Source organism: Neoarius graeffei, chromosome 10 (genome assembly GCF_027579695.1).
Source record: "Neoarius graeffei isolate fNeoGra1 chromosome 10, fNeoGra1.pri, whole genome shotgun sequence".
Lineage (NCBI taxonomy): Eukaryota > Metazoa > Chordata > Actinopteri > Siluriformes > Ariidae > Neoarius > Neoarius graeffei.
In genome coordinates, this window is record NC_083578.1 from 21,796,621 (window position 1) to 21,816,617 (window position 19,997).

The window sequence follows — 19,997 nt, forward strand, 5'->3', positions numbered from 1 at the left end:
ATGCAAGAAGCTCATTGATGGCTACAGGAAACGTTTGGAGGCCGTCATCGCTGCCAAAGGGTGTGCAACCAAATACTAAGGAGGGGTGCCAATATTCCTGCACCTGCTGTATTTCTGTTTTTTTTTTATTGTCTTAGAAATTAAAATGCCTATTTTGAACGAAAACAACTTTTCAGTTCCTTTGGACCTTCAATTAAAAGATCTTGGTATTGCAAATTGTGTCCATTTCCATTTATTTCTGGAGATATTACAAAAGTTGTGAATAAAATTAAGGGGTGCCAATACTGCTAGGTGGGGCTGTAGGTGCAATATTAGCCAACATTAGCACAATATATATATATGATTTAATAATGTCTTTATGACCTTAATGAACACCAGTTGTTGCCAGTATCAAGTCGGATTGTTATTTACATGCCACACAAACTTAGAAAACAGTCATATTCGTATGTTGTCGTTGTTTTTACACACTGAATACGAGCTGTTGTTAACTGATTAATTTTACGAGCTAATCTAACGTTACATTCCTCAAGGACAGTTTGCTAGTTTGCTAGCTAGCAGCCGGTCACTGCACTGCAACTAATTGACATGGTAGCCAAACTTGCTTGCGAATATTCATGAGCAAATTTTGCGTGGTGTTTTGCCCAATGGAAACCTACAGTAACCATTTGTGTACTGCGCACGGAGCATGATTTTTTTCTTCTATCAGAAATATTGGTAGGACATATCAGCCGTCGTTTGATATTGGTAGGGACACGTCCGTACCCAAGTCTACGCCTATGGTCTGTGCAACGGAGCAACGTGGTGTTCCCCCTCCCCCCTTCAGTGGATACCCTGGCTGGATAACTGTTGCATGCTGGGAGGCCCTGCCTCTGACAGAGAGCTGCGTGAGACGACAGAAAACAGCGCAGTGTTTTATTCAGTCAGTGGGTCAAGCTAATACTCCAGTGACTTCCCTATGTAGATGTACAGCACGTAAATGCCAAAATCTCGGTAAAAAAAAATATTACAGAGTTCATTTACCATACGAGTCAGTATATCGAATATCGCAACAGGCCAAGTGAAGCATGTACTCTTATAGTCGAACAGCTTTGCAGTAGAGAATTGTTCATATTTTCAGTACGTCCTTCATGACCTTTTGCACACTTTGTAAATATATTACCTTGCCAAAACCCTAGTCACTTTGTCAGGCAAATTGTTGTACAGCCTTCAGGCCCTTTGTTGCAAATCATTCATCATGGTTGTACACACTGTCTTTCTAAATGTGGAGAAAAATTACCACGTACATACTACAGCGTCTTGCAAAAGTATTCATCCCCCTTGGTGTTTGTCCTGTTTTGTTGCATTGCAAAATGGATTTTTGGAAGGTTAGCACCATTTGATTTACACAACATGCCTACGACTTTAAAGGTGCAAATTGTTGTTTTATTGTGACACAAACAATAATTAAGATGGGAAAGGAAAAAAAAACAGAAATCCAGAGTGTGCATAGGTATTCACCCCCTTTCGTATGAAACCCCTAAATAAGAGCTGGTCCAACCAATTCACTTCATAAGTCACATAATTAGTTGATCAAGATGCACCTGTGTGCAATCAGTGTCACATGATCTATCACATGATGTCTGTATAACTCAACCTGTTCTGGAAGGACCCTGACTCTGCAACACTACTAAGCAAGCAACATGAAAACCAAGGAGCCTCCAAACAGGTCAGAGACAAAGTTGTGGAGAAGTATAGATCAGAGTTGGGTTATATTAAAAAAAAATACATCCCAAACTTTGAATATCCCACAGAGCACCATTAAATCCATTATAGCAAAAATGGAAAGAATATGGCACCACTACAAACCTGACAAGAGAAGGCCACCCATCATAACTCACAGACCAGGCAAGGAGGGCATTAATCAGAGATGCAACAAAGACACCAAAGAGAACACTGAAGGAGCTGCAAAGATCCACAGCGGAGATGGGAGTATCTGTCCATAGGACCACTTTAAGCCGTACACTCCACAGAACGGGGCTTTATGGAAGAGTGGCCAGAAAAAAGCCATTGCTGAAGAAAACACGTTCGGAGTTTGCCCAAGAGCATGTAGCAGACTCCCCAAACACATGGAAGAAGATTCTCTGGTCAAATGAGACTAAAATTGATCTTTTTGGCCATCATGGGAAATGCCGTGAGTGATGCAAACCCAACACTCTGAGAACACAGTTCCTACAGCGAAGCATGGTGGTGGCAGCATCATGCTGTGGGAATATTTTTCATCTGCAGGGACAAGAAAGCTGGTCAGGACTGAAGGAAAGATGGAGGACACTAAATCCAGGGCAATTCTGGAGGAAAACCTGTTTGAGTCAGCCAGAGGTTTGAGACTGGGACGAAGGTTCATGTTCCAGCAGGACAAGGACCCTAAACATACTGCTAAAGCTACACTGGAGTGGTTTAAAGAGAAACATTTAAATGTCTTGGAATGGCCTAATCAAAGCCCAGACTTCAATCTAATTGAGAATCTGTGGCATAACTTGAAGATTGCTGTACACCAACGCAACCCATCTAACTTGAAGGAGTTGGAGCAGTTTTGCCTTGAGGAATGGGCAAAAATCCCAGTGGCTAGATGTGCTAAGCTAATTGAGACATACCCCAAGAGACTTGTAGCTGTAATTGCAGCAAAGGTGGCTCTACAAAGTATTGACTTTAGGAGGTGAATACCAATACACACTCCAGATTTCTGTTTTTTTTCATCTTAATTATTGTTTGTCACAACAAAACAAACAATTTGCACCTTTATAAGTGGTAGGCATGTTGTGTAAATCAAATGGTGCTAACCCCCCAAAAAATCCATTTTAATTCCAGCTTGTAATGCGACAACACAGGACAAACACCAAGGGGATGAATACTTTCGCAAGACACTATGTTCAGTAGGTCGCAGGTCCCATATTGAGTGTGGGAATTTCAGTGATGGTATTTCACTGTGTATCTTTAGAGCAGTCATAAAGTCACACACACCAATCAGATGATTTCAAAGTGAAACCGTCAACTCCAGCCTACAAATGACAGCACTGGAAAACTGACAGTCTGCGTGCCACAATATCTAATGCAGAGGTCCTTTACAGACCTCATAGACCATAACTCCATAAAAGTCCATATCCATAATTCATATTCTCTTCTAGTCCCAAACTCATAAAAGTCACAATCAACACTGAATGTGTGCAGATTAGCCTCCCAGTTGTGTGTGTTAAGTCTCATCTCATCTCATTATCTCTAGCCGCTTTATCCTTCTACAGGGTCGCAGGCAAGCTGGAGCCTATCCCAACTGACTACGGGCGAAAGGTGGGGTACACCCTGGACAAGTCGCCAGGTCATCACAGGGCTGACACATAGACACAGACAACCATTCACACTCACATCTACGGTCAATTTAGAGTCACCAGTTAACCCAACCTGCATGTCTTTGGACTGTGGGGGAAACCGGAGCACCCGGAGGAAACCCACGCGGACACGGGGAGAACATGCAAACTCCACACAGAAAGGCCCTCGCCGGCCACGGGGCTCGAACCCAGGACCTTCTTGCTGTGAGGCGACAGCGCTAACCACTACACCACCGTGCCGCCCGTGTGTTAAGTGTGCAGACTAAAAATGGAGAACTAGGAGAACCTTTGGTCTAGCACAGCAGGAAACTAAAGTTCCTCAATGGGTTTTTGGGGTGGCTAATGGTTCTAGTTTTCTAAGCTTAAACTTGTAACACCTGTATGAAACAGTCAGTGCGTTTACATGCACATAGAGAAAATCGAATTTCTGCCGTAGCTCAACTAAAATCGAAGTTCTAAATGCCATGGAAACACCTTAGCTCAGCTGAAATCGAACCGAACTGGATTTCTCGTAATCGAGCTACGCGACCTAGATTATGCGATTGTAGCCGAGCTACTTAGTGCATGTAAACCCTATCGAGCTACATAGTCGAGCTACTTACTTCAGCACTGCCCCTTCCGGAAGTGACGAGACCACAAGCGGGAAACACAACAGCCTCGGTCGGCATGACAACAGTAGTAGAAACGTGCACTTCTGGAGCAATGAGGAGATGGAGTTCATGCTCATTCAGCTTAAGGAGTTGAATATATAATATATCTCGATGTTGCTGTCCTCGTCGTTCTTCTTGTGAACACGGAACTGATAACTTTGTTTATACTCTTGAATAGCTCTTCTTCATGACGACAACCAGAAGTGTACCAACACGATGGGGCGTGTAGCGCCACCTGTGGCTCGAGTGCACAATGTACCTCACACAATAGCTCGATTTCCTTGTGTGCATGTAGGATTGGATTTCTCTGGCACCCCTGCTGGGACCCTTAGCTCGATTACCGACAGTAGCTCGATTTGGATGTGCATGTAAACGCACTGAGTGTTGTTGGGATCTAGATTGAACTTTTAAGACTTCCATAATTGGGACCAACCAATAGAATGCAAGGTATGGCATTGACCATGAAATCGTCACTGCCTCCTTTGGTGTGTTCACTTTCCTTACACACAATTGGTGTATGACTGAAAGCCAGTGTACTATATGTACCTACTATAGTTTTAAAATAAGGACACTGATATACATGTAGATATTAACTCAAAGTCCAACAAGAAGATTATTATAATCCATGGAATGTTCAAAATGCCTTACAATGCTATCCAAATGCATTTTTCCATTATTATGTTGCTGTTGGGATAACAGTGTAGCTCTATGGATATGAGGACGTGTTCAGTTGCAGGCTAAAACTACTTCTTGTGTGTGAAAGAGTGCGCTAGTCCCAATATACAAGAATAAGGCAAGGTAAGTTTATTTATATAGCACATTTCATACACAATGGCAGTTCAATGTGCTTTACAGAAGTAAAAACAAAAACAGTAGACAATAGAGAAATAAAATTACATAAAATAATTTTATTTTTATTCTAAAACAATTAAAAGAATTAAAAGAAAATAAGAGTAAAAATAAAATAATAAAATGAAGTAGTAGTTCAAATAGGATGGGAAAAAACAGCAGAATAGAATAAAGAATAAAATAGCATAAAGTTAAAGTAAATTTAAAACATGCAGAGAAAGTAAAGATTATAAAAAATGTAAAGAAGACAATATTAACTAGACAGGGACACTCTAACGAGTGCAAACCCCGCCTTTTCCCTATTAAAATACATTGGGCGAAAATTTCGAAGTTCTGCCATGACCTTGACCTTTGACCTCCAAAATTTAATGGTTTCCTTCCTGGGTGATTGGCAACACATGTACAAAATTTGGTCCAAATCGATCCATTGGTTCTTGAGATATCTTGCAGACACACAGACAGATACACACACACACAGACTGACGCAGGTGAAAATAATAACCCCTCCGACTACTGTCGGCAGGGTTAATTATTTAACAGAAAGCATCTGAAAACAGCTTGGTCTTTAACCTAGATTTGAAGCTGCCAACAGCAGGAGCATTTTTAATGTCCTCTGGCAGTTGGTTCCACAGCTGTACTGCATAGTAGCTAAAAGCTGCTTCACCATACTTTGTTTTAACAGGTTTTAATAGTAAATTTTTCTGTTTTGATCTGGTAGATCTGATTGGGTTAGGCCACTGCAACATATCAGAGAGGTAATTGGGCCCTGTACCATTTAGAGATTTGTACACCAGCAGCAATGCTTTAAAGTCAATTCTGTAGCTTACTGGAAGCCAGTGAAGGGACCTTAGAATTGGAGTAATGTGCTCTGTTCTTTTTGTTCGTGTGAGAACCCTAGCCGCTGCATTTTGAACCGGCTGAAGTCGTTTGATGGTCTTTTTTGGCAGGCCTGTGAAAAGGCCATTGCAGTAATCAACCCTACTAGAGATGAAGGCATGTATTAGTTTTTCCAGATCATTTTTTGACATAAGTCCTCTTAGTTTGGAAATGTTTTTTAGGTGATAAAATGCCGTTTTAGTGATTGCTTTCATGTGACTGTCAAAGTTTAGCTCGCTGTCAATGAAAACACCAAGATTTTTAACCATTTCTTTAGTTTTAATCCCTTTTGTGTCAAGAATAGTGGTAATCCTGAGTCTTTCATCTTTTTTTTCCAAATAGAATTACTTCTGTTTTATCTGTGTTCAGCTGAAGAAAATTTTGTGACATCCAGCTATTGATTTGATCGATACACTGGTAGAGACATTCAAGGGGGGCATAATCATTAGGTGATAGAGCAAAATAAATTTGGGTGTCATCTGCATAGCAGTGATACAAAATTGAATTTTTATTGATAATTTGCCCAAGTGGGAGCATATAAAGGTTGAAAAGTAATGGTCCAAGAATCGACCCCTGGGGGACACCACAGGTCAAGGACATTGACGTTGAGGAACAATTTCCCAGGGTAACAAAGAAGTTCTATCTTTTAAGTATGAATTTAACCAATTGATAACTTTACCAGTCAATCCAACCCAGTGTTCAAGTCGACATAGCAGTATGTTGTGATCAACAGTATCAAAAGCTGCACTGAGGTCCAGTAATACCAGGACCGATGTTTTGCCTGCATCAGTATTAAGACGTATGTCATTTATAACTTTAATAAGCGCTGTTTCAGTGCTATGATTGGCACGAAATCCTGACTGAAAATTATCAAAACGGCTGTTTGATATCAAGAAGGCAGTTAATTGATTGAAGACAATTTTTTCCAGGATTTTCCCGATGAATGGTAGATTTGATATTGGCCTGTAGTTATTTAACACTGAAGGATCCAGATTATTTTTTTAAGAAGGGGCTTTACAACGGCTTTTTTTAGGGACACAGGAACAACGCCAGTCTCCAGGGATGTATTTATAATTTGAAGCACATCTGTAATTATAAGATGAAGAACAGAGTCTGACATTTTGGTTGAGTTCTGAGAGAGAGCTTGCTCAAAGAGAGCACATGTGTTGTCTTTTATGACTCTCCTACCTATAGTCATTGAGCTGTTCTGAATGTGAGGAGACATAGAAACATCAAAGAAAACACAGAAATGATCAGATAAGGCCAGGTCAACAACAGTATTAGAAACAGTAAGACCCTTTGTGATGACGAGGTCAAGAGTATGACCACGAGAGTGGGTCGGCCCCTGTACATGTTGTACTAGGTTGAAGTTGTCAATAATTGCAAGTAGTTCTTTGGCATAAATGTTATCAGTATTATCTACATGCAAGTTAAAATCCCCAGATATAATAAGACAATCAAACTCTAAGCAAATGACTGATAACAGTTCACCAAACTCTTCAAGAAAGACTTTGGCTGAATGTCTTGGAGGCCTATAAATAGTTAATAATAATATATTAGGAGAGCATGTAACAAGTGCACATAAGTGTTCAAAGGACATAAAATCACCAAGTGAGGATTGTTTATATTGAAAAGAGACTTTGAATATATTTGCGATCCCTCCACCTTTCCCTTGTCGGGTAACATTCAAAAAATTAAAATTTGGGGGAGCTGCTTCAATAAGGGTGGTAGCACTATTTGCTTGATCCAGCCAGGTTTCAGTTAGAAGCAAAAAATCAAGATTGTGTTTGCAAATAAGATCATTAATTAAAAATGACTTGTTTAAAAGTGATCTAATGTTCAGAAGAGCTAGCTTTACAGAAAGTCTAGAAGTAATATCTGCTTGTGCACTCTGATGCTGTTTTAAAACAGGAAGGAGATTAGATTGGTTCACCCCCAGGGTTAAATGTGCTCTATGTTTTCTGTTTCTTATCAACACAGGAATAGAGAGTGGCATAGGCACATTGGGTCCCAGCTGGTTTTCAACACTACACCCATTTGCAGGGACCCAGAGTACATCAAACAAGATTTTCTAAATGTTCCATTTGGTTTGAGGGTGAAAGGATTGGAGATGACATGTATCTTTTGGATGGTGAAAAAGATTTGTAGCCAGCTGAAAGTCCTGGACGAACACAATTTTGATGAACTGGGTACACTGCTTGTCGCGACAGATTTGGGCTGGAAAAAGAGAGTGTAGCCATTTGGAGCAATTTTTTCATGCTATTTGGGAAATCCATCCGAGGAGAAGTGGAGTCATCTGTCTTTGAATGTTGGGAGTCTTGCAGGTCAGATGTCTGTGTGTCCTTGATGACGACTTGCAAAGATGATTGTTTAGGCTTTGTAACTATGTCAGTCTGCGACATCTTATCAACTGTTTTCCTCAATGCTGGCTGAGAAAAAGATTGCAAGTTTGTAATGGTCTACTAAGACTTTGGCTCCAATCCAGCTGAGTTCAGTGCTATTTGGCTTGTAAAATTCTCTACGATTCCAGAAAAGGTTAAAATTGTCTATGAAGTTCATACCAAATGAAAAACAAGTTTTTCCAAGCCAGGTGTTAAGACTGAAGAGTCGAGAAAAAGCAAAACTTCCTCTCGCTGGGAGTGGGCCACTGATAAAAGACTGAATTCCAGTCTTATAGAGCTCAGAAAAAAGTTTTCTGAAATCATCATGGACAAACAGCTGTTCTCTGAAAACATCATTTGGTCCCACATGCACAACAATACGTTTAATAGTTTTATGCTCGGACATGAGTTTCAAAATGCTGTCTTTGGTGTCAGAGATGGATGCATTTGGAAGACAACAAATAATCATCCCATAACCTTTTAATTGTCTTACAGTGGAATCACCAAGAACAAGGGTTGTGGGATCAGGTGGTGTTACGAGCTGCTTTTTGCCTCTTCTCACAGCTCTTTGATCTTGGTGCGATCTCTTTTTACTATGTGTTTGTCCGCTTGAAAAATCCTCTTCCACATCCCTGAGGCATTCAAATTTGTTCTGAAGCCTTATGGGCTGTGGATTTTCCATAGGATTGTAGATCCTATTGTAATTTGTAGAACGAGCTGGTGTTGAAGTAATTACTCTTCTGTTTTTATTTTTGGGCTTACCACTCATCATTTGCCAGTTTTCTGTACTCACATTTTGCCCAGCTTGATTGATGAATTCTTCCACTTGATCTGCAATGTCCTCGGTCTGTCGGAGTGCAATCTCTGCATTCTCAGCCACTGTTTCTGTACTCCTTTCCTGAGATATCGCTTTTAATTCGTCCGTCTTTGGCAGAGCGTTAATCTTTGATTCCAGAATAGAAATCCTCTGTTGGGGCAGCACGGTGGTGTAGTGGTTAGCGCTGTCGCCTCACAGCAAGAAGGTCCTGGGTTCGAGCCCCGGGGCCGGCGAGGGCCTTTCTGTGCGGAGTTTGCATGTTCTCCCCGTGTCCGCGTGGGTTTCCTCTGGGTGCTCCGGTTTCCCCCACAGTCCAAAGACATGCAGGTTAGGTTAACTGGTGACTCTAAATTGACCGTAGGTGTGAATGTGAGTGTGAATGGTTGTCTGTGTCTATGTGTCAGCCCTGTGATGACCTGGCGACTTGTCCAGGGTGTACCCCGCCTTTCGCCTGTAGTCAGCTGGGATAGGCTCCAGCTTGCCTGCGACCCTGTAGAAGGATAAAGCGGCTACAGATAATGAGATGAGATGAGAAATCCTCTGTTCTAGTTCCATGCATTTTCTGCAGGATTTTTTGCTCCCTGGCATTTTGTAAAAAAAAAAAATAGTGGAAATTAAATTAAAATTAAAAGCTTATAAAGATGAAAAATAAAATGAGGAAAAAAAAGTGGAAATTCAATGAGAAAGTAAAGTATAGAAATAAAGATCAAGAAAAGAATAAGGGAGATGTACAGAGCTGCAGTAATTACAGAGGAATAAAATTGATGAGCCACACCATGAAGCTATGGGAAAGGGTATTGGAGGCGAGACTGAGAAGAGAGGTAGCAATCTGTGAACAGCAGTACGGGTTTATGCCAAGGAAGAGCATGTCAGATGCAATTTTTGCTCTAAGAATGTTAATGGAGAAGTACAGAGAAGGCCAGAGAAAGCTACATTGTGTGTAATGATGCACCGATCGATCGGCTGCCGATCATGATCGGCCGATATTGCCCAAAAATAGCCTGATCGGCGATCGGAAAAACATGCCGATCAAAAAGCCGATCGCGTGACGTAAATTATTAGCGACGTTTAAAACTGGCAAGCGCGCAACCATAGCCTACAAGTGCATCTCGACAACGCGATGACTTCTCCTGTCTGGACTTTCTTTAAAGTGAGTGAGGCAGATGTGAAACTTGCTGTATGCAATGTATGCAATGACGCAATACCTCGAGGTGGAAGTACCCCTCGACAGTTCAACACCACTAACCTCATTAGGCATCTTAGAATTCGCCATTCAACTGAATATGCCGAGTACGAGAAACTTGTCAAGCCGAAGGCAACCGGTTCATCCCCATCCCCCAGCCAGCCGACTTTGAGCGAAAGTTTACATCGACGTGAACCATACAGCAGAGAAAGTAAGAGGTGGAAAGACATCACGTCTAAGGTTATGGAATTCGTTTGCCTAGGTGAACAGCCACTATCTGTTGTGGAGGAGAAATCTTTCCGTCGAATGATGACCTGTCTTGATCCCCGTTACGACGCCCCAAGCAGGAGATATCTAACTGATGTATGTCTCCCTCAGTTGTACCAAACTGTGTACGCACACATTGAAACCCTTCTGAAGGCTAACGTATCCATTAGTTTTACCAGCGATATTTGGAGTGCAGACGCATGCCCAATGTCTCTACTTAGCTTAACAGCGCACTTTATTGATGCTAATTTTGAAAGACACAACATTGTGCTACACTGTCAGGAGTTCACGGGGTCTCACTCCACGGAGGCTTTGGTGGAGGCTTATCGCTGTATGTTTCAGTCATGGGGGATCCAAACGGAGCGAATCCACGCCATTCTAACCGATAATGCAAAAAACATGCAAAAAGCCATGAGAGACGCAGATTTCCCTGGGCTCCCATGTATGGCTCACACGCTACAGTTGGCGGTACATGAGGGAATACTGTCTCAGCGCTCCATCTCGGATATTGTAGCATCAGGAAGACGCATTGTTGGACACTTCAAACACTCTCCCTTGGCATACAGTCGACTGGAGAGCTGTCAGAAGCAACTCGGCCAGCCAATTAGAAAACTCCGCCAAGATGTACCAACGCGCTGGAATAGTTCTTTCTACATGCTCCAGAGTCTCTTGGAGCAGAAACTGGCCCTCGCATCATATGCAGCAGAATACGAATTGCCATGCAACTTCACAGTCCACCAATGGAAATTGATTGAAAACACAATAACCATCCTGGCCCCGTTTGAAGAGCTAACCAAAGAAATCAGCTCATCCACTGCGTCCGCTGCGGACGTAATTCCATGCATCCGAGCGCTCACTCGTCTACTTGAGAAAACAACTGAGACGGACCATGGCGTGAAGACGGCGAAATCAGTGCTACTGGAAGCTGTCCGACGACGATTCGCTGACATTGATGCACAGAAGTTGTACACAATAGCTACAATGCTAGACCCGAGGTAAGAGACACGTCCTGACCCAATTAAGTTGCCTATATTCCTGAAGCCCAACAATACAATATATAATATAATATAATATAATATAATATAATATAATATAATATAAATGTAAAATATCAGCTGGCAATGGATGTATTTTTTTCTAGGCTACCTGACTGAAATGAATGTTATTTTGCATATCACTATAACCTAATCAATTTCTCGTTTTCATTTTTGTTATGTCTGTTTTAGGTATAAAGACAGATATTTCTCAGAGGCACTCAAACCATCTTTCCATGAACAGCTTCAGAACGCCCTTGAAACCAGCCACCCTGAACTACCCATCACTACAAGCACTGTGGAGCAACCCAGTTCCAGCAAGTCAACTGACAAGACCCCACCTGCCTGCTCTTTGCAGGCAATGTTCGCAGAGTTAGTCGATGAGGTAGCAGGGCAGAGTGAGCAGGAAATTACCATTATCACCCAGGTCAGCCAGTACATGGCAGAGTCTGTATTGCAGCGCAGTTCAAACCCACTTGCCTATTGGCAGCTGAATAAAGGCCGCTTCCCTGCACTTGCACAGACAGCAAGAGCCTATCTTTGTTCACCATGCACAAGTGTGGATAGTGAGCGGCTCTTTAGTACAGCTGCAAACATCATTGATGACAAAAGAAACCGTCTCACCCCCAAAAATGCAGAGATGCTCATAATGATCAAAAGAAACTTGCCCCATGTTATTGGGCAGTGAAAGATTTTGTCCTTTGTGATAGTAGGCCTTGCACGTTTTGGTTTTGTGGCCAATTGTTTATTTTATCTTTAACCAGCATTAACAAGCCAGTTTTCAAGTAGCCCAAGTTTTTTGTAATGTGAGTTAGAAGCTGTCTGCTTGGCTTTCTAATGTTCTTTTATTTACATTTTGAATGGAAAGATTCATATTTATATTTTGAATGGTGACATGTTGTCACAAAGGCTACAGTAAAATAAAGGCATTCTGTGCATTTGAAGATTTTGACTGTTTTTTATATATATATATATATATATATATATATATATATATATATATATATATATTAGTTCATTATTTTTAAAAAAAATCGGCAGTGATCGGCAATCGGCAGATCAAGTTGTTTGGTGATCGGTATCGGTGATCGGCCCAAAAAATGGTGATCGGTGCATCACTAATTGTGTGTTTGTAGACCTGGAGAAGGCATACGATAGAGTGCCGTGAGATGAGTTATGGTATTGTATGAGAAAGAGTGGAGTGAATGAGAAGTATATTAGAGTGGTGCAAGACATGTATGAGAACAGTGAAACAGCAGTGAGGTGCGCAGTTGGAACAACTGAATGGTTCAAGGTGAAGGTGGGACTCCATCAAGGATCTGCTTTGAGTCCTTTTGTGTTTGCCATAGTGATGGATAGCTTGACAGACGAAGTGAGGCAAGAGTCACCATGGAACATGATGTTTGCGGATGATATTGTGATAAGTGGTGAAAGTAGAAAGGAGGTTGAGTTGGGTTTAGAGAGATGGAGGTATGCATTGGAACAAAGAGGAATGAAGGTGGGCAGTAGCAAAACAGAATACATGTGCATCAAAGAGAACGGGGATGAGAGTGTAGAGAAGATGCAAGGAGTAGACGTAAAGAAAGTTGGTGAATTCAAGTACCTGAGGTCAACTGTGCAGGAAAATGGGGCTGCGATAGTGAGGTGAGAAAGAGAGTGCAGGCAGGGTGGAGCAGTTGGAGAAGGATTTTGGGAGTCATTTGTGATAGGAAAGTCCCAGCAAAAGTGAAAGGTAAGATGTATAAGAGAGTAGTGAGACCAGCTGTGATGTATGGATTGGAGACCGTACCCTTAACGAAGAGACAGGAGGCAAAGTTGGAGGTGGCGGAGTTGAGGATGTTAAGGTTTGTGATGGGAGGTTGGACAGGATAAGGAACGAGCACATCAGAGGGACAGCACATGTGGAGAGCTTGGGAATTAAGCTGAGAGAGATGAGACTGAGATGGTACGGGCACATCCTGAGAAGAGATGCAGAGCATGTGGGAAGGAGAATGTTGAGGATGGAGCTGCCAGGCACACGAAAACGAGGAAGGCCAAAGAGGAGATACATGGATGTGGTGAGAGAGGACATGAAAGTGGCAGGTGTGGTAGAGAAGGATGCGGAAGACAGGGAGCAATAGTCTGGCTAACGCAACTTCAAAGCTCTGCGAGCATTGGTCTGACATAGATATTAAGCCCAACCGTTTCCCAAAGCGCCTGGTTGACCCGCCTCCCTGAAATGCCTCAGTTTGCTACTGGTCGAAGCCAGAAAAGGCTGTGACGAAGCTTAAACCAATCACATCACTCTTTCCTCTGACGTATGTGACGCGACGGAAACTGCTTGAGTAACAGGAAGAAGAAGGAGGAGCTGAAGAGGAAGAGGACGATAATAGCGCGATCAAAGGCGAGACGACCACAACGATAGGATTCTCGCTGAGCCCCATTGATTTGGCTACCAGCGGGGCTAACTGGTAGATTAAACTCTTACCGAAGCCGGTCGGGAGCAAGGCGAAAACGTCTTTCCTTTCAATAAATACCTCCAGGGCTGCTCTTTGCTCCGTTTTCAATGAGAACTTCCCGTTGAATGCTTTCAATACAGCATCTACCGCTGTGTCAAAGGCTTGCCGCTGCTCCATGTTCGTAATGTTTCTAGTGAATGAAGCGCTTCCGGCATAGATTCTGTAAACAATCTATGGCTTCTGGTCGCAGTTCTACTACGTCACTGCCTTGAACACGACTCTACCCAGGGCCATTGGAGATGCTCAAAGTTGATTGGCTCCCGATTTTTCGGGAGCTTGGAAGAGCTGGAGATAGCTTGCCTTGCCAGACTAAGTTCGCAACAGCCCCCCGTGTTGCGTCACACTTAGGATGGGCGGGCCCAGGCTAAGGGAGCAATGGAGACGAAAGGTCCGCTGTGGCGACCCCTAATCGGGAGCAGCCAAAAGAAGTTGTTGCAGGCTAAAACTAACGGGACTTATTCTATCCACGGGTGGTATAGTGGTTAGCGCTGTCACCTCACAGAGCAAGGAGGTTCTGGGTTCAAGTCCAGCAGCCAACGGGGGCCTTTCTGTGTAGATTTTGCATGTTCTCCCCGTGTCCACGTGGGTTTCCTCCGGGTGCTCCAGTTTCCCCCACAGTCCAAAGACATGCAGGTTAGGCTAATTGGTGGCTCTAAATTGACTGTAGGTGTGAATGGTTTTGTCTCTATGTGTCAGCCCTGCAATGATCTGGTGACTTGTCCAGGGTGTACCCCGCCTCTCACCCATAGTCAGCTGGGATAGGCTCCAGCTTGCCTGCGACCCTGCACAGGATAAGCAGTTATAGATAATGGATGGATTATTCTACCCACATTCACTGGATATAAGCATTCACGTGCTCTGATTGGCTACTCTACTACTAGGCAATCAGCTCTAATTTAAAATATCAAATTTTATTTCACACTTATTTTGTTTGCCACGTAATTCCATACATGTTCTTTCAAAATTTACATGTGTTCAGTATCATTCAGGGGCTATTTGAAAGAGAGAGAGACGGCAGGTATTTTGAGCAGAAGCATTTTATTACACGGCCAATGTTGCCACCAAGGGGGGCCATTACACCCCGTGTAATGTTCCCCTGTCGGCTGCGTCTCACCTATGGAGCACTTGCATGTGACATCACAGCCGATCCAGATTGTGACAGACGCCATCTTGTCAGTCAAACGCCATATTTCCACCTTCTACTTCTACCTTTTCTTCTGGAAAACCCTACTACATACAATTCTACTACAACGGCTGCGGCTACAAGCTCTCCCTACCTGTGCACGTTTTTTATGTTTTTTGTGTGTATTTTTGCGTGTTGTTCATCTGTACCGGACTTCAATATCCACTACAACCGTATGGACTTACTGGACATTGGTTTCCAGCAGAAAATGACAGTTTGTAGCGATTTCCATCGCATGCACAACATTCCAGACGAGATAGGGAGACCAGCGGGGTCTCCGTGGATTGTTATCGGAAGCAAAGCGAAGGAGGCGGCATCGGGAGCAGAAGCAAAAGCGAGGCTGCAGAGCTGGCCTGTTGACTAAGCTCAGAAAACAGCCACTCAAATCTCCACTGTTAAGCCTCTACCTCTCCAACGCCAGATCCATGGTAAACAAGACGGACGATTTGGAATTACAGCTGGAATTACCTTATTCTATTCTATAATCGGCTGGTCAGTGCTATACTAGATACTGATATAAATAGTGTTAGTACTCAATACTTAAGTGACTTACCCGTCCAATGAGGATTGTTATTTTCTTGTTTACAAGATGCCACATCTGAGTCGCTGACAAATCCTGAATTTCTGTAAAGGTAACTGTCCAGAGATTTATAAGCACGCAGTGCTTCACCACTGAACAGCGAGGGAAAGTTAATGAGGTAATTATACACGTCTGGGTATTCCGCTGGCAGTTCAACATCCACTGACACGGTCGTGAAAACTACGTCCGGTAAGCCATAAGGGTCACTAATCTGTAGATCGTTTATTTTAGACATATATCTAGTTATCTGTTCATTAGAAAATGAGCCGTGTAGTCCGTCGGTTGAAATTGATCCATTCTGTACACGAGTGCAGCAGTATTCAGCTGTGTTTTTTACCGACAAGATGGCGGCTGTGTACTTTCCGGTCACGTGACTGCAAGATCTCTATATCAACCTTCTTCTTAAAGTAAGCAGAAACGTGAGGAGGACTCTGAAGGGGAACATGCAGAGGCAGAGACAGAGGCCCCGTTTACATTATTTCGAATCAGCGGATCATCAGATTAACGTTTTTAAAACGATTCGCGTACACACACAAAATTTCTGTGCCCGCAACAAAACCGTTCCCCGTGCACACAGCAACGCCAATACACGGATACGCTAATCACATGACTAATTAGACGGCACGTCACATGATCCCAGTGCATATCGGGCATGCGCAAGTCACTCACCACTTGCAAGTGGAAGGATGTCGTTGTAAAAAATGAAGTATGCCAGTCTGTTATCGGCGGTACTGGTACTACAATGACGCCTTTTTTACACCGTGTATGGCCTTCGTGTTTATGCTAGAAGGATCTAACAGTGTTCGGTACACTCTTCACCTCGCAGAACGGCCGTTTTTTGCGATTACAACAAGACTATTTAGTGCTACAGTAACCAACACACTTCCTGTATTGCTCATTCACTTAATGATTTCCTCAACACACTTCCTGTATTGCTCATTCACATGACCAATGTGGCATGACCAACGCCAGCGAATCAGGAAGGTGGATGTCACAGTGACGTTGTCCAATGACGACGTCAGGTAGAGCTCAGCACTGCGTATCCTCGTACCTCAATGTTTACACAGCACCGGATCAGATATGTACTGGGTTGAATACGTGGGCCCTGGCGGATTCAAACTGTTCTGCCTGTGGAGTCGTTTTCCGGCGTTTTAATGTGCACGGACAGTGCATCTGCAACGAAAACGATACGGATACAGTCTAATGTAAACACCACCAGAGAAAGAGGAAAAGAGAACAGAGACAGAATATGTTAAGGAGACACAGCATCTTGTGAGCACGGTTTTTCTTTGCTCAACTTCAAGTCCGTCTTGAGAAATACAATGAGTGACTGAGCAATTTGGGGGTGTTAAGTGTAGAGTCAAGAAGGGCTACAGCCATAAATCTTGATGAATTTGTGGATGTGTTTGCCAAAAAAAACCACAGCAATAGGTGAATAAAGCTGGATTGAAATGTACTTTGTACTCGCCGATAATGCTTTTTTGTTTTATTTTTCATTATTGGACAAGTATAATATATTTTTGTTCACAAAATTTCTAAGCAACAACCAAATAAAGCTGTATTTACAGTAATTGGAGGCCTCTGTGTGGCGATTTTAAACGAAAGAAGGCTTGGTTCTTGGAAATGCTTTCTTTCTTACAATCAATGTACCCCTTCAAATTAAAGATGTACAATAGTGTGCAAAAGTCTTAGGCACATATAAAGAAATGCCGGAGACCAAAAATGGCCTCAAAAATAATGAAATGAAATGCCTCAACATTTCTCATTCTCATTATTTCTAGCCGCTTTATCCTTCTACAGGGTCACAGGCAAGCTGGAGCCTATCCCAGCTGACTACGGGTGAAAGGCTGGGTACACCCTGGACAAGTCGCCAGGTCATCACAGGGCTGACACATAGACACAGACAACCATTCACACTCACATTCACACCTACGGTCAATTTAGAGTCACCAGTTAACCTAACCTGCATGTCTTTGGACTGTGGGGGAAACCGGAGCACCCGGAGGAAACCCACGCGGACACGGGGAGAACATGCAAACTCCGCACAGAAAGGCCCTCGCCGGCCACAGGGCTCGAACCCGGACCTTCTTGCTGTGAGGCGACAGTGCTAACCACTACACCACCGTGCCGCCTGCCTCAACATTTAAAAAAAAAAAAAAAATTACTATAAACAGTAAGTCATAATAAATGAAATAAAGTCAATATTTGGTGTGAGACAATCCTTTGCTTTAAAAAAAAAAATTTAAATAGCAGTCTCAGGTACAATGAGTGCAGTTTTATAAGGAAATGAGCTGTAGGTTTTACTGAGCATCTTCCACAGGCTTTCGTCTAAACGGGGGAACAGGGGCGCTGCGCCCTCTTACTCTCGGCGTGCGCCCCCTTACCGACTCCGTGAAAACATCCCAGCAACACTACGTGACAATGTGTCTGATCATCAAATACGTTATAATTGCTCCAAAAATATTCCAATCATAGTAGATACACCGCCAGACGGTGCAAAAACAATCCGAATTGGCGTTTTCCAGACTGAGGCGCCATGTTGTTTACTTGTCGCGGCTGCTCTCGCGAGATTTGACATGGGTTACATACAAGGTCAGCTGACTTGTAGAGCTAGATTTCTCGAGACTGAATGACCTTTCACCCACCGGCGCGGGAGCTTTTGACAGAAGTAGTTCGCGAGTTGTTTTTGTTGACACTTGGGCATTTAAAGATGTCGTCCCGCAGCACAAAATGGAAGAAAGCCAAAGACTGTCCGGGGCAGAAGATGATTACTTCTTTCTTTTTCAATGTTGCCAGACAATCTGTTACAATTTCCCTCTCAGATAGCCTCAGAATGTCCCATTGGAGCATTTTTCAAAGGCTTTGCACGGCGGGGGGGGAACCGGCACCATCCCCCCCCGCTTCGCTCCCTCGCCATGGTGAGCACCCTCATACTAAATTTTTCTAGAAAAAACCCTGTTCCAGAACCAGCCACAGTTCTTCTGGACACTTTGACGGTCACACTCACGTCTTCATTTTGCACCAAAACCCAGCAGCCTTCAGCGTGTTTTCTTTTTTAATCTGAAAAGTGCTCTCTTATGGAATACACTGCTCACATACAAACATTTTTTTCCCGTAACATTTAATTTTGTGCTGGAAAACGAACGTTTGGAACTCTAAAATGTTTTTGTACTGACTCGATAATGTAGAAGTCATAAAATAGAAATCTATAACAAAGTTTGTATAAGAAAATACGTTTCCACAGTACTGAGTACAGTAAGGAAAAGGACAACTAGCCATTTAAAGAATAATTTAATCGCATAACACGTATGTTCTGGTATTAGTCAATGTACATGACATAATTAAATAATACTGGTTGGCTTTGAGTGGTCTATCAGATATATTGCATTCAGCCAGCATGATATCGAATTTGTTTTCGACTCGTTCAATATCATGCTAGCTGAATAGAATATATCCGATATACCAGGGGGAAAAAAAAAACATTATTATTATTATTATACTACATACACACTCTTCATATCAGCATTCTCGAAGGCCAACACTAGCTTACCCATGACTTGGTACTGTTAGCACAGCAGTCCAGCCAGTGTAGTATTAGCAAAGGCCAACACTAGTGCAGTCAAGTCGATTATTATTATTATCATCATCATCATCATCCCTGTGTAACTTACTTAGCTACTTTTAAAATCAACAGGCAGCTACACACAACGGAGCTATCTGGCAGCCAAAATTCTCTCATAATCTTCCGTTTTTAACGAAGCAAACCTGGCAGCCATGTTTGTTTACAAACTGTCACAGTCACTCGCTAGCACGGAAGTTTTACGTTTCCAATGTGTGACATCGTGTTGTCTTGACAACGTGCAATCTTGTAACAATATTGCACGCTCATTCTCCATTGGGTACAGTGGTGTAATACATGGAGGATAAGCGATATGCTAACAATATTGCATGCTCATCTCATCTCATTATCTCTAGCTGCTTTATCCTGTTCTACAGGGTCGCAGGCAAGCTGGAGCCTATCCCAGCTGACTACGGGCGAAAGGCTGGGTACACCCTGGACAAGTCGCCAGGTCATCACAGGGCTGACACATACAGTAGACACAGACAACCATTCACACTCACATTCACACCTACGGTCAATTTAGAGTCACCAGTTAACCTAACCTGCATGTCTTTGGACTGTGGGGGAAACCGGAGCACCCGGAGGAAACCCACGCGGACACGGGGAGAACATGCAAACTCCACACAGAAAGGCCCTCGCCGGCCACGGGGCTCGAACCCAGGACCTTCTTGCTGTGAGGCGACAGCGCTAACCACTAC

At 42.9% G+C, this 19,997-nt stretch overlaps 2 protein-coding genes across 4 annotated transcripts in view; one reads left to right on the forward strand and one right to left on the reverse strand.

Annotated features, from left to right (window-relative positions):
* The window catches only part of acot7 (acyl-CoA thioesterase 7), a 305,552-nt gene that overhangs the window by 256,321 nt on the left and 29,234 nt on the right, over window positions 1–19,997 (reverse strand). The window lies entirely within an intron of this gene.
* LOC132892370 (zinc finger BED domain-containing protein 4-like) lies at window positions 10,590–12,292 on the forward strand. The gene is made up of 2 exons (XM_060930626.1): window positions 10,590–11,377; window positions 11,609–12,292. Exons 1-2 carry the CDS (start codon window positions 10,590–10,592, stop codon window positions 12,102–12,104), a joined length of 1,284 nt encoding a protein of 427 aa, XP_060786609.1. The 3' UTR covers window positions 12,105–12,292.